General features: G+C 42.0%; 1 protein-coding gene across 1 annotated transcript in view; it reads right to left on the reverse strand.

The window, feature by feature from the left end:
- The window catches only part of LOC114444710 (gastrula zinc finger protein XlCGF17.1-like), a gene marked incomplete at its 5' end in the record, with an annotated part of 44,023 nt that overhangs the window by 1,431 nt on the left and 27,457 nt on the right, over positions 1 to 15,135 (reverse strand). Inside the window, one exon of the mRNA XM_028419462.1 lies at positions 9,439 to 9,873. Coding sequence (XP_028275263.1) covers positions 9,439 to 9,873 — 435 coding nt within the window. The remainder of the gene's footprint in view (positions 1 to 9,438; positions 9,874 to 15,135) is intronic.

The following is a 15,135-nucleotide window of genomic DNA, read 5'->3' on the forward strand; positions in this document are numbered from 1 at the left end:
AATTCTGCACCCTTTTCTATGACTTTGGCAGGAAGGGAGCATTACATCAATACAAATTAAAATGTCTAATCTGTATTTGTCCCTCCTTATGGATGATAAACATCAAGCCCTATTGGACGTCAGACCTTCACCCATTTCACTCTTCACTTTGAGTGTTGAAAAGTGTAAACTGTGACATAAGAATCAGACATTACATATATACATATATGTTAACATAAATAATAGACCACAGACAAGTACTAACAGTCAGCAATAAACTGTTAGTGAACAGGTGTGTGTGTTATTGATTTGCAAAAATCTGGCCCTGGTGGCTGCTCACATCACAATCATCTGTCACTTATTGACCCAAATTATTTGTTTCCTTTTGTCATCTGGTCCCAACATTCACATGAACTACTGCAGGAGGTTAAAGTGCAAAGATAAAAAAAACCTTACACTTAAATAGATATTGCGTGAAGTATGACCACCTTTGATCTTTCAGACCTACACGCACACACTAGACTGACACAAGACCTGGGAAACCCAGTTTTAGCACCAACAGAGTTATGATGTGAGCCACAGTGTCACAGAATATGGACTGAAAACAACAGCTGTGTGTATTTTCAGAGCAGCAGCAGGGCTTCACCACAGCCTCCAGCCCTGAAACAGAGAAGCAGAATCAAAGCATTAACAGGACCTGTGATTTCCTACAGCGATCACTAGATGGCAGCACAGCCACACAATACTGACACTATACAGTTTTTTGTCTTTTTCATCAGATTCCTCAGTGTTCACTTCACCTTTGTTTTCACATCACTTCAATGATAGCTGTGGAAATACAGCAGTTGTTCAGCAACAGCACCTACCCACACTGTGAGCTTATCTGCACGTCTCTGATAAGTGAGTCGGTGACAATGGCGTGCAGGATTTTCTTTTTTTTGGTGATGTTTTTAGATTTAAGACAGAAACATAAGAGGACACATTCCTACCAATACAAAGTGGCTGCCACACATGGGGAAGTCTGAGCCACCTGGTGGACAAAAACACAATCTACATCAAGAACAGATCTGATTCCAGATCCCTGTCCAGCATTTGTAATCTGTCATGCCTGGCTCACAGAAGGCTGACAAACAAAATACCAAACAGGAGGGATGCCAATTAAGCTGCAATTTATTAAAACAAATAACACCAAATGATCTCTAATATGTGGCCTATATGGGTCAGATGTAGAATCAGTAGTGTATGCAAGCTTGGATGTGTGAGTGTTGTAAGTGAGAGCTGAAGTGAAACAACCTAAATGTGTGCCCAAACAAAAGAAAAGGTGGCCGGTGGTAAGCAGTCCAAGATATTATCATGCCCTTTTATATATTTTTTTTACTTACTTTTTTTTTTAAAGGCTGCTGCCAAGCAGTGTCATACAATGACTAGCAAGGCGTGCCACAGGCAGGGTGAAGTTTCTTGCCCAAGGACACACAACAATGACTTAGGGAGGAGTTGGGATTGAACCACCAACCTTCTGGTTATTGGACAACCCTGCTATACCACAGTGCCACTGCTGCCCCCTGATGTTCAAATCGTAGCCCTGTAAGAATAGTGACCACCTAATCAACCTCTGATTGGGAGATTTTAAACTCTTTAGAAAAGTCAGGGGGTTGTGATTGGTGTACACCACTAGAGGCGCCACACTGCCCACATAGACTTGTGTGTTGCAACACCCAGAATAATGCGAGCACCTCCTTTTCAATAACAGAATAATTGCCCTGATAGCGATTAAACTTTTTAGAGAAGAAGCATACTGGTCTCATTACCCCATCGTCACGCCCCTGGAGCAGGACGGCTCCAGCCCCGACCTGGCTGGCGTCCATCTGGAGCTCAAAAGTCCTGTCAAACCGAGGGACCACTAGAACAGGGCCAGAGCACAGAAGTGTTTTAACATTTTCAAAAGCTTGTTGGCAATCTGACAACCAGATAAATTTTGCTCGAGCTTTCAACAGCTTTGTCAGAGGGAATACTACCATCGAGAAAATTCTGCAGAAGCTCCTATAATAACCAACAAGACCTAGAAAACATTGAAGTTCTTTTTTAGTGGTGGGCTGGGGAAATTCAGCCACTCCCGCAACCTTGGCATCAACAGGAGCAACCTTACCCTGGCCAACCACGTGTCCAAGGAACGTCACAGTCGCTTGGGCAAATTCAAACTTTGCCAAATTTACTGTTAACTGTGCCACTGTCAACTGCTCAAACAAGGCTTTAATCCTCTGCAGGTGAGAATGCCACATGTCACTAAAAACCACATCATCCAGGTAGACCGAACATCCATCCAACCCTGCTGTAACTCGATTCATCAGATGCTGAAATGTCGCTGGAGCATTTTTTAAACCAAAAGGCATCACAGTATATGAATACAGGCCAGGGGGAGTGACAAAAGAGGCGATCTCCTGGGCACATTGTGACAGCGGCACCTGCCAATCTACACTCAACAAAAATATAAACGCAACACTTTTGTTTTTGCTCCCATGTTTCATGAGATGGACTTGAAGATCTAAACTTCATTCCAGATACACAATATTACCATTCCTCTCAAACATTGTTCACAAATCTGTCTAAATGTGTGATAGTGAGCACTTCTGCTTTGCTGAGATAATCCATCCCACCTCACAGGTGTGCCACATCAAGATGCTGATCTGACATCATGATTAGTGCACAGGTGTACCTCAAACTGCCCACAATAAAAGGCCACCCTGAAATGTGCAGTTTTGTCTCACAGCAAAATGCCACAGATGCCACAAGCATTGAGGGAGCGTGAAATTGGCATGCTGACAGCAGGAATGTCAACCAGATCTGTTGCTCGTGCATTGAATGTTCATTTCTCCACCATAAGCCGTCTCGAAAGGCGTTTCAGAGAATACGGCAGTACATCCAACCGGCCTCACAACCGCAGACCACGAGTAACCACACCAGCCCAGGACCTCCACATCCAGCAGGTTCACCTCCGAGATCGTCTGAGACCAGCCACTCAGACAGCTGCTGAAACAATTGGTTTGCATAACCAAACAATTTCTGCACAAACTGTCAGAAACCGTCTCAGGGAAGCTCAACTGCATGCTCGTCGTCCTCATCGGGGTCTTAACCTGACTCCAGATCGTCGCCGTAACAGACTTGAGTGGGCAAATGCTCACATTCGATGGCGTCTAGCACGTTGGAGAGGTGTTCTCTTCACGGATGAATCTCGGTTTACATTGTTCAGGGCAGATGGCAGACAGCGTGTGTGGCGTTGTGTGGGTGAGCGCGTGCTGATGTCAATGTTGTGGATCGAGTGGCCCATGGTGGTGGTGGGGTCATGGTATGGGCAGGCATCTGTTATGGACGAAGAACACAGGTGCATTTTATTGATGGCATTTTGAATGCACAGAGATACCGTGATGAGATCCTGAGGCCCATTGTTGTGCCATACATCCATGAACATCACCTCATGTTTCAGCAAGATAATGCACGGCCCCATGTTGCAAGGATCTGTACACAATTCTTGGAAGCTGAAAATGTCCCAGTTCTTGCATGGCCAGCATACTCACCGGACATGTCACCCATTGAACATGTTTGGGATGTGCTTGACCGGCGTATACGACAGCGTGCACCAGTTCCCACTAATATCCAGCAACTTCGCACAGCCATTGAAGAGGAGTGGACCAACATTCCACAGGCCACAATAGACAATCTGATAAACTCTATGCGAAGAAGATGTGTTGCACTGCATGAGGCAAATGGTGGTCACACCAGATACTGACTGGTTCTGAGTCCCCAGACCGCCAATAAAGCAGAAACAAAATGCACATTTCAGGGTGGCCTTTTATTGTGGGCAGTTTAAGGTACACCTGTGCACTAATCATGATGTCAGATCAGCATCTTGATGTGGCACACCTGTGAGGTGGGATGGATTATCTCAGCAAAGCAGAAGTGCTCACTATCACACATTTAGACAGATTTGTGAACAATGTTTGAGAGGAATGGTAATATTGTGTATCTGGAATGAAGTTTAGATCTTCAAGTCCATCTCATGAAACATGGGAGCAAAAACAAAAGTGTTGCGTTTATATTTTTGTTGAGTGTATGTGAAATTCGAAAAACCCTCTCTAAACAGAGAGGGAGGGCTGAGGCATCAGCTCTCACCTGTTTACAACTCTGTCCTTTTATCCCTTCCTAGCAGACTTCACTCCCATTCAAACTCTAACGATGGGCCGTCAACTAGCAACTAGTGAGGCAACAGCTCTCACCCGTTCACAACCCTGTCCCTTCATCCCACAGTTTCTGGTCGTTAACTGGCCATTAACCAACTATAGGGATCTTAGTCATGTGAGCTCCTGCAACATCCACCCACAGAGGTCCTAAACACATAAAACTCAGATTCCCAACCAGAAAAGTAGCAGAACTGAAGAAGCCACTTGGGGGAGTGGTGAAACGTCTTCAAAAAACAATCCTTGAGTCCAGTTGCCTCGATTTAAACTCTTGGAAATGACTATGACCTGGATGAATGAGAGCATCCACAGATATGCGTTAAGATGTGTTTAATGTGTAATGTGTTTTCCCGATGCCAGCCACTCCCTTTGTCATCACTGTTCTGATTGGTTCCTGTCTTCCAGGTGAGCCTTTAAAGATGTCTTCTTGTCTGATGCTTGTTTCTGGTCTGTGTGCTTTCCTGGATGCTGTTTCAATCTGTCTGACCTCATGTTCCTTGTTGACCTCTGCAGTCCCTCCCTCTGTGATGTAGAGCTCTGTGTAGATCTGTTTCAGAAGGGTTGGCTCTCCTGCTTTAGTGATACCCTCAAACACACACTGGAACTTCTTCTTCAGGTTAGACTTGAGTTTAGGTCCACACTCTGCAGCAGGAGTTCTTAAACAAACAAAAAATGTCATTAATACGTGAACGCTACAATAAATGTCTAAAATAAATATTTTCTGTCTCCATTAAAATCTGTTCATCAGTTGTAGACAAACAGTTCGTGCTTTCAGTCAGAAGAATGTATAGATGTGCTGCAGATGTTTGCATCATATTGACAGCAGAGTGTGTAAATGTAAACTTCATTTCCTCTTTCCATCATGTTAGCCCTTTGGTGTTGACGGCATCGTATACAATGCGCATGTTTTACAAAGTCGCTAAATTCTCAGGATTGGTAAAAGCAAGAGACTTAAATTTTTTTCTCTGATAAGAGGACACACTCCACCATGTCTCTGTGTTGTAAACAGGCTGTGTAAGTCAGTGTCAAAATGGACGATCAAATGAGATCACAAGGTGCTCAAAATCCAAGTGTAGAGCTACATGGTCGTCTACATGGCTGAAAAGTGGCTCTGAATGCAATAATAGATGCGTAGGAGATGGACAGACAAGGCAAATGTGACACTTCAGGGCTGCTTTGAAGTGACTGCCTGGACATGAAGGACATGAGGACATGAAAGCCATTTTAAATAGAAAAAAGAAGGTATTCAGAGCGGGCGACAGGGAGGAGGTGCGAGCTACACAGAAGGACGGAGAATAAAAATCAGGGAGGCCAAGGAGACGTACAGGAGGAAGCTTGAGTGGAAACGTCGGTAAAACAACACGAGAGAGGTGTGGAGTGGCATGAGGACCATCACTGGTTACAGATCGAGCAGCAGTGGTGTAGTTAATGGTGTGGAAAGGGCAAATGAGCTGAATCCGTTTTTTAAGATTTCATACAGTTACCCCAATTCACCCTGCTAACGACTCTTCAGCAGCAGAGCGACAATGACCAGCCACTTCACCCGCCCTCTCTTCCCCCACAGCTCATCCAGATGGCCCTGCTCACACCTCGTCCTCAGACCCCTCGGCTGACGGTCATCACCTGGGAATTACTGGTTCCCCACCTCCACCGATCACCACAGAGCAGGTGAGAAGACAGCTGCAGAGACTCCACACAGGCAAAACTGCACGCCCCCAGCTAAGTGGTGTACTTCATCATGTCTTCAACCTGAGCCTGAGTCTTCAGAGAGTCCCTGTCACGTGGAAGACATCATGCCTCATTCCTGTTTCAAAGATGCCGCGTCCCAGCGACTTGAAGGACTACAGGCCCGTGGCTTTGACATCACACATCATGAAGACTCTGGAAAGACTCATCCTGATCTGCCATCTCTTTTATCAGGTCGGCCAGAGTGATGAACCAGAGCTAGCAGTGTACCATGGCAGTTATTGTCATCAGGAAGGAGATGGCTCCTCTCCACAGCACAAGTTCTTTATGTACAAAAGCAGTATTGTGATTTGTTTCACATTATTGTGGTAAAGGTTACAAAAAAGTTGTTACATAAGGAAAAGAAATATGCAAAGTCTATAATTGGAGGCTTTTAAATCATTGTTTTTATTTGTGTAAATGTGATGCATTTTGTAGACATCATAATAAAGGTCAATTTAACAGAGATTTTCTGGATTACTTGTAAGCCAAGTAAATCTAAACAAATACATTGTGTGATGAAATGTAATGACCTGCATTAAGTGACATTTTATCTTCTTAGCTGAATGAAAGATTTTAACTTGAGAGAACCTAATAAAATTGCATGTAACAAATTAGTTTTATCCAAAGTAAAATTGTAAAAAAAAAATTCAGGTCAAACTAATTTAATTATTTACATTCATGTCAATGCAATAATATTAGGTGTGACAGATTACTTCAATTTTTTTAGGTTGAGCCAATATTTCAGTTTTTTAGTGTGTTATCCTGTGTTGTACTAGGTGTACTTTTGGTGGCTAACCACTTTCAGGATATTAATATTTGGTAGTTTTGAGCAAGGTTGTAGTTGTTTAAGTGATTTATGACAAAAAAACTAAAAAAATATTGATGTAAATAGCAGTTTAGCAGTTTATGCAAAATGCATAAAGTCAGTATAAATGGCAAAGGAACAAAAACAACACTGGATTTAAAAAAAAATGACTTAAAAAGAAACAATCCATGCCACCAGCTGTACCTCAGCAAAAAATTATTAGCAAATGAAAAAGTTGCAACCAAAATTTACCAAAAAAAGCAGAGGAGGGCACAAGGGGTAAGCTTTAGTCCATAAAAAACATAGTATTTGTCATTTGAACTTATTTGATCGTTCTTCAAGCAAAACCTCCCAAGAAATTTCTCCACACAAATGGTCAGATGGTCAGATCACCCATTTGGCAAACATATGGCTAGTGTAGAAACACTACATGTTGAATGTGCACTCTTTTCAAACAGAGATGTTGTTGTTATGTGACATTGTCATGCTTACATACCTATTCTGTGTAACTTTATCTCAGGCTTCAGGAGGATATCCAGCAGTTTGCGCTGACGGTCCATCTCTTCCTCGTACTGGACGATAGTTTGTTCAAACACTCACAATATTTCAACAGCAGCAGCAGTTAGCCGCTAGCTGATAAAACCTCTCAGAAACTCAACAGCAGCCATTTAGATGTAATAAAACACTCACAGTAGTTACACTTCTGTTCAACTTCTGCTGTCGCTGTCCTCGTCTGTTTATTTCCTCTTCCTCCTCCTTCTTCTTCTTAAATTTTTTTGGCGATTGGAAGCCAACTTCTAAGGCGCACTACCGCCACCTACCGGACTGGAGTGTAGACAGTAAATTCGACAGGATATTTTTTATGTATAAAAACCTAAACTTAACTTATCTTCTATCGTTCTATCGATCTGTCCTGTCCCTGTGGTTTTAACATACTTCATAAATGAGTTTATTACTTTTCCAGAACGTTTCCCTAAAATACTGCTGACAGTCAAGTTTTTATTTTCTCTTAACATAAGAGATAAGATAAGACTATTATCTCATCTGATTATTATCCGCTGTCGCTGTGCTCGTCGTCAGCTGTGTTCCAATTCAGGGTCTGCATCCTTATTGCCTCAATTAGAGTTGAATCTGAAGTTAAATATTTAGGGCTGACAATATCTAAAAACTCAATCAGAAGAGAAGACATCAATATTTCTAACTGTATTATAGATATGAAAAAAATCAGTCAGTCACTGGTTAACTAGAGACCTTACTATCTTTAGTAGGACTATTCTATCTAAAGCTGAAGGTATTTCCAAGCTGATCTACCCCTGTCACTCTCTATATATTTCCTCTAAAAACCTAATTCTCTTGTTTTCTCTGTCTTGTTATGACATCACAGGTCAGTTGCTGTGTTAAAGAGACCTGCTTGGTTGGGTTGTGACATCACTGTTTATTGAGTGTGTTACTGCTTGTTGGTCTTGTTATGACATCACTGTTCAGGCAGCTGTGGCTCAGGTGGAAGAGTGGTAGTCCACTAACTGTAAGGTTCTCAGTGTGATCCTCATTCCTGCAGTGATGGTGACGTGTCCTTGGTGATAAGCAGGCATTTACATTGTACCTCTGGTTCATACCCACACCTTCACAGACAACATGTTGTACCTGACAGTGACCACTTGAGGGCAGTGGTGATTAATGCTATATCTACTGTTTATGAACAAGAGGATTATTAGTGTAGAGAGAGATAGAGGAACAGCTGCAGATATCAGTGTGATCTCAGTGGTTATTACAGAAAGCAGCCAATCAGATGGCTCTGTGGGTTTCTGTGGGTTTCACTGTGACAGAATCATGTGTTGTTGTGTGTTATGTGTTGTAGCTGATATGTTGTTGAGGTTCCATTGAACACATATACTAGATGGAAGCTGCAGCAGGATTGACTGATGACTGATCACAGGTGTGAACATCAGCTGGTGACGAGTGGAGCAGGAGCAGCTGCCCATGTTCCAGAGACACAAACTGCAGCAGCACTCTGTGACCAATGTCCACTCTGTGTGTCCTCCAAACAGTCTTCCTCATGTGCTGTCTCTGCTCATGTCTTTATCAGGACAGCAGTCAGGTCCAGCCCTCTGGGGGATTTCTGCTCTCACCTTTTTAACTCTGATTTCCTGATAGCAGCACTCACGCAGCTCAATGCTATAATCCTTTCATAAATATGCACTGCAGCTAATACAGCAAGAAAACATTCACCCCTTTCACTCTCACACACATACACACACAAAGAAGGAGAACCAGCAAGTACCCAGACCATGACACTCAGTCCGTTATGGCCTTCTTCAAAAAGTGAATACTCAGAAAAGTTGAAAAACAGCTTTTCTGCTAACGATCATGCATCATTACACTTGTTACATCAAACTTTTTTATTGGTTTTAGACATAAACACAATTTAACATGGCAGATCTCAGTCATAGCTTAGTTCACATTCAATAGTATTCTTAAAGAAACCATATACCTAACAGTGTTGAAAACTGAAAGTAAATACAAACATACACCTTCAGCTTTAGTCCATAAAAGCAGAATATGTATATTGTGTATTTATTTGATCATTTTTTTAAACAGAACCTCCCAAGAAACTTCTCCACACAGTTGGTTCACCTGTTTGGCAAACATATGGTGTGTGTGTTGTCATGTGATGAATAACATGGAAACTGTCACTGAGAGGTTTATCACCTGTGTGGGTTCTCATGTGAACAGTTAAAGCACTGTTGTGTCTGAAACATTTCCCACATGTTTTGCAACAAAATGGCTTCTCGCCTGTGTGGGTTCTTATGTGGGCAGTTAATGCATTAGATTGACTAAAACATTTCCCACATGTTTTGCAAGAATATGGCTTCTCCCCTGTGTGGGTTCTCAAATGTACAGTTAAATGACTAACATTACTAAAACATTTCCCACATGTTTTGCAAGAATATGGCTTCTCACCCGTGTGGGTTCTCAAATGTACAGTTAAATGACTAACATTACTAAAACATTTCCCACATGTTTTGCAAGAATATGGCTTCTCACCTGTGTGGATTCTCATATGGACAGTTAAATGACCATTTTGACGGAAACATTTGCCACATGTTTTGCAAGAAAATGGTTTCTCACCTGTTTGAATGCTCTGATGTCTATTACGTTTCCACTGACATGAAAAGGATTTTCCATAAGGCTTGCATTTTAGAGATTTATTCTGTGGAGGAAAATTTTGAGAAGCAACCACGTCACAGCTTGGGTCTGGATGAATATGGTTACTTTCATGAGCATCAGTCACTATAAAGGAGTCAATCTCCTCACTCAGTACATGCTGCTCTCCCTCCTGACTGCAGCAGAGAGCCTGCTGTTCCTCTTTAACCTGTGGGGGTTCTGGTTCCTCCAACATCTGACTGCAGTTTCTCTCCTGGTTATAGAGCTGCTGATCAGCTAGAATCACCTCTTCCTCTTTACAATTATGTTGTTGAATGAGATCTGGGGGGTTAAAGGAAACAAGAAAACAATGTTAAAAATGAAAAATGCATTCTAGTTCAAAACACTGCAGCATCCCCAGTGTAAAGCGCAAACAAGTTGCATTACATTAAAATGACAAACACACACAGTCATGTTGTTGAGGGAGAACTGAAGGGACAAATGGACACAAAGGCTAATGTGTTAATGGAAACATCTAAAACCTGGAACAACCAAATAAATTGATCCAACAATACTAACAGAAAGTATAAACATGTAAGTTCTGACTGATATGGAAAGGATTTTACATAGACTTGGCATTTTAGAGACGTTTTACCTTGATCAATGTTGTGAGAGAGAACCATGTCATAGTTTGCTTCTGGTTGATCATAACTAGCAGTTACTATAGAGAGATCAGTCTCCTCATTCAGTACATGCTGCTCTTCATGACTGATGCAAACTTCCTGCTGTTCCTCTTTAACTTGTGGAGGTTCTGGTTGCTTCTGGACCAGAATGGAGTTCTTCTTCTGGTTACAGAGCTGCTGGTCAGCCAGAACATCCTCCGCCTGTGAATTGTGTTGATGAGGGAGATCTGCGGGGCAAAGGGACAAAAGAAATGATACACTCCTGAACAAATATCTGAAATCATTTGTAGCTTAAAGTTAGGAAGTCACTGTCCTCCTGCTATAAACACTATTTGTAGAATATGCACTCTTAAGAATAGAGACATATGACAGATTGTCATGTTTACATACCTGTTCTGTGTAACTTTATCTCAGAGTTCAGGAGGATATCCAGCATTTGGCGCTGACGGTCCATCTCTTCCTCATATTGGAAGATAGTCTGTTCAAACACTCCCAATATTTCAGCAGCAGCAGCAGTTAGCCGCTCGCTGATAAAACCTCTCAGAAACTGAACAGCAGCCATTGAGACTCTACTAGTGTGTCCGTTGTGTTTTGGTTCTCCTTATAAGTTTAACAGCAGTCTTGTTCTTCTGTTAAGTTTGCTGGCAGCTGTTTTCTTCTTTCAAGAACTTGAAGTGAGGCAACTGGTCTTGTAGAGTTTCTTTAGGACGTTCCACTGCTCCTACAACCAGCTTCATCAGTTCTAACTGTTTGGTGGGGGACCAGGTTTATACTGTCTGTGCTAGAGGAGCTCAGTGGGTGGATCTGTGTGGAACTTACATAACAATAGCTCTAAAGGTCTCCATACTTCCCTGTGTTGGATTTTCTGATTGTCTGTTGAAGCTCAGGTGTGTCTAACGACTGACTAACGATCATGAGACTGCAGGGGGGCTGTGGCAGGCTGACGACCCATTGTTCTTACTGGACGCATGTGACTTGGTGTGAAGCTTCCTGGGTGTGGATGGAAGCACTGCATTGTTGTTACTGTGGTTTTATAACACAATTTATTGTTAGATTTAGTTTTGTCAGCTAGCTAACAAGTTTTTGTGTAGAGAGTTGTCTCAGAAAAAGCCACAAAAACAGAAATGTAGAAGAAAAGAAAAAATATTTATCTTTTAGATGTTGTTGTAGAAGGTGGAGAAATGTTGTATAATATTACAACTTTGGGCATGAAGGGTAGCAGAACTTCAGTGATATCACTCACATTGTGAACACATGATGTTGTTGTTTGTATGAAAGATCAGCAGGGTGTAAATACATTGGTGATGCTGTGAGTAGGTTTTGCACATTGTCAGCTACAAGGGTGTGGCTACCCGAAGTGGGCACTCATCAAAGCCACAAAAACAAAACCCCCCAACAACAAGAAGAAGGACAACAACCGGCGGAGAAAGAATCTCCATTCCATATGTGTCAGGAGTATCAGAGAAACTCCGCAGGATCTTCAACAACCATGACATCCTGGTCCATTTCAAACCGATGACAACACTGAGACAGAAACTGGTTCACCCGAAGGACAAGATTCCCAGGGAGAAACACAGCAATGTGATATATGCAGTCCAGTGCAGTGAGGAATGCTCTGATCTGTACATTGGAGAAACTAAACAACCACTCCACAGAAGAATGGCTCAGCACAGGAGAGCCACCTCTTCAGGACAAGACTCAGCTGTTCACCTCCACCTCAAAGACAAAGGACACTCCTTTGAGGACAACAATGTTCACATTTTAGACAGGGAGGAAAGGTGGTATGAAAGAGGAGTCAAGGAAGCCATCTATGTTAAGCTGGAAAAACCTTCCCTTAACAGAGGTGGTGGCCTCAGACATCATCTTTCTACCACATACAATGCAGTGATTCCATCCATTCCCAGGAAGTTTGCACATACAGCAAGAACAAAGGGCTGTCAACCAGTCCCCCTCCGGCAGTTTCATAGTCGTTAGACACACCTGGCCCAGTCAGCCAGAACATCACAGGTAAGTATGGAAACATTTAGTGCTATTGTTTTTTCAGTTTTTTAAGTTTTTACCCAGACCCACCCACATAGGTCTGTAACCACATTAGGGTTGATTTTTTTGGCAAAAAAATTAATCACGATTAATTGTGGCATTTAGCCGATAACGATTAACTTGACGATTAATTGATGACAGTTGCACTTACATGTTTTTGACTCTAAATTGGCACAGTGTTCTAGCATGATGCCGACAAATCATCAGTCAAGTTAACTACTTCATTCACAACAGGCTAAGCTGGTGATTAGGCACCAACCAGCCATGGAAATATGTATTGATAATATTGAGGCACAAACTGCTTCAAAATAATAATGAAGCAAACATTTAAAGTAACTTTGTCCTTCAAATGTTTTTATCTTAAGGTCACAAAGCATGTCAACATTAAAATTAAACAGACAAATAGACAAACAAAGTTCAGAAAAGTCACATCAGTGATTATTTCAAGTTAAAAAATGTGTCTGCGCAAATGAACCTGTGACTGGAATATGTCCCACACTAGTGCATGTTTTCACTCAGACTGTAGAACAGCAGCAGAAAAAACAAACAAATAAACAAACCGGACAATTTCACATTTAAATGTGTGTCTGTGCAAATCAACCTACGTTGCGTTCTTCCAGCGCTTCGTTTGGTCGTAAGGAGAACAATGACTAAACGTACCGCGGATTCTCGGCTGAGTGGAATTCTTTCCAATATCTGCTGGAGGAGACTTCGCTGTTGTAATGTTTCCTATCTTGCTGTGGAGTCCGTAAATAAAGATCGGAGTTTATTCATTTGATACGAGCAAAAATTCAGTTACTATAGCAACAACCAACGCTACACACTTCACCTAATGCATGTCGCGGCACTATATACAGCTGTAGTGTAGTGTTGTGTCCTCGTTGCGCTTTCTTCGTGCTCGGGCTTATGGTGACAGACGTTGAACTTATGTTAGAAACGTGCTGCTCCGCATTATTTAACTGAACACCACTGTCTTTTTATTGTTATTGTGGGCTCACATGTGCGCGGGTGATGGTGAGACTACGCCGCACACAAAAATGCGTCATCATGACGAGGCACTAATCGCCGTAATCGATAAGTGGCAAATATTAATCGATTACAGTTTTTCTGACGATTAATTGCACACGATACGATTTTGCACAAGCCTAAACCACATATAAACCATGTTTCCCCACCAAACAGTTAGAACAGATGAAGCTGCTTGGATGAGCAGCGAAACGTCTTCTAGAAAACTCCACAAGTCCAGATGCCTTGCTTCAATCTTCTCTACGTATGATGACCTGGATGACTGAGAATCAACAAGGGTGAACTGAGGCACTGAGGCCACTGACACTACTATTCATTCACTGTTATCTTTATATCACAATTGCCACTTTTTCAGTATGATACTCAATATATGCTATATTTCTTGATTTATTTTATTAGACTATTTCATATATTGCAAATTAATTTTACATTCTTGTGTTCATTTAATAGTTCCTTGTAATATAATTTCTTACTGGGTGTCAATACTTCTGGTCTGATCTGTCTGTGCTGTATAACATCTGTAATATCTGTTATATGTCATGTTGAGGAAATAATAAAATGGAGTCCCTGTTTTTTTCCCCTCGTGATCACATCCTGACAGTCAGATGAAATCGTTTTAAAGATAATAGTTTAACAAGAGGAAGCCAACTCATTACACTTGTTACATCAAATCTTGGGCTTTTTTATTGTTTTAGACATAAACACAATTTATCACAGTCACAGCTGTCAGTTCACATTCAATAGTCTTCATAAAGAAACCATATACCTAGGTAACAGCTTCTCATACGAGGCAGTTCTCCTTCAACACTTTTCCCACTTTTCACTGTGATATCAAAAGTCTTCCTGAACTTCAGGCTGGAGGAGCCACAGCTCTGTATGGACCTGTGTGTAACAAAGTCTGTAATAAAGACTGTGAAGAAATGGACCACGGAGGCAAAGCAGGACCTACAAGACTGTTTTTTTCCTGCACAGATTTGGGTGTCTTTGAGGCTGCAGAGCCTGATATAAACAAACTCACACTGTGACCTCTTCAGTTTGTGTGAGGATGTATGTGTGCCAACAAAGTCTTTTCTGCTTACAACCATTCATCAGTGTCGAGATCACAAACCACAGGAGACGACCTGCCCCACTGTTGATGACCTCAAGACTTTCTACTGCAGGTTTGAGAGGGACCACTTCACACCCCTCACCTGTACCACAATGACCCCACTCAGCAGAACCCCTAGCAGGGACCACCATCCCCATCACAACCACCAACATAACGACCCCTCTCTGCAGCATCTCCATCATAATGACCACCAGAGCGACTCCACTCAGCAGCAACCCCAACAGCCCCACAGCCATCAGTGCATCCCTTCCCCCTGACACTACAGCCCAAATTAAAATCTATCTATTCAGATGTGTTGTCAATCAATGGAAGATGTCAGCGAGTGTCTGTTTTACTTAAACAACAGTGATCAAAGTCTGAACTTCACGTGTGTGGAAGTGTATAATGGTA

The sequence above is a fragment of the Parambassis ranga genome, chromosome 2 (genome assembly GCF_900634625.1).
Source record: "Parambassis ranga chromosome 2, fParRan2.1, whole genome shotgun sequence".
Lineage (NCBI taxonomy): Eukaryota > Metazoa > Chordata > Actinopteri > Ambassidae > Parambassis > Parambassis ranga.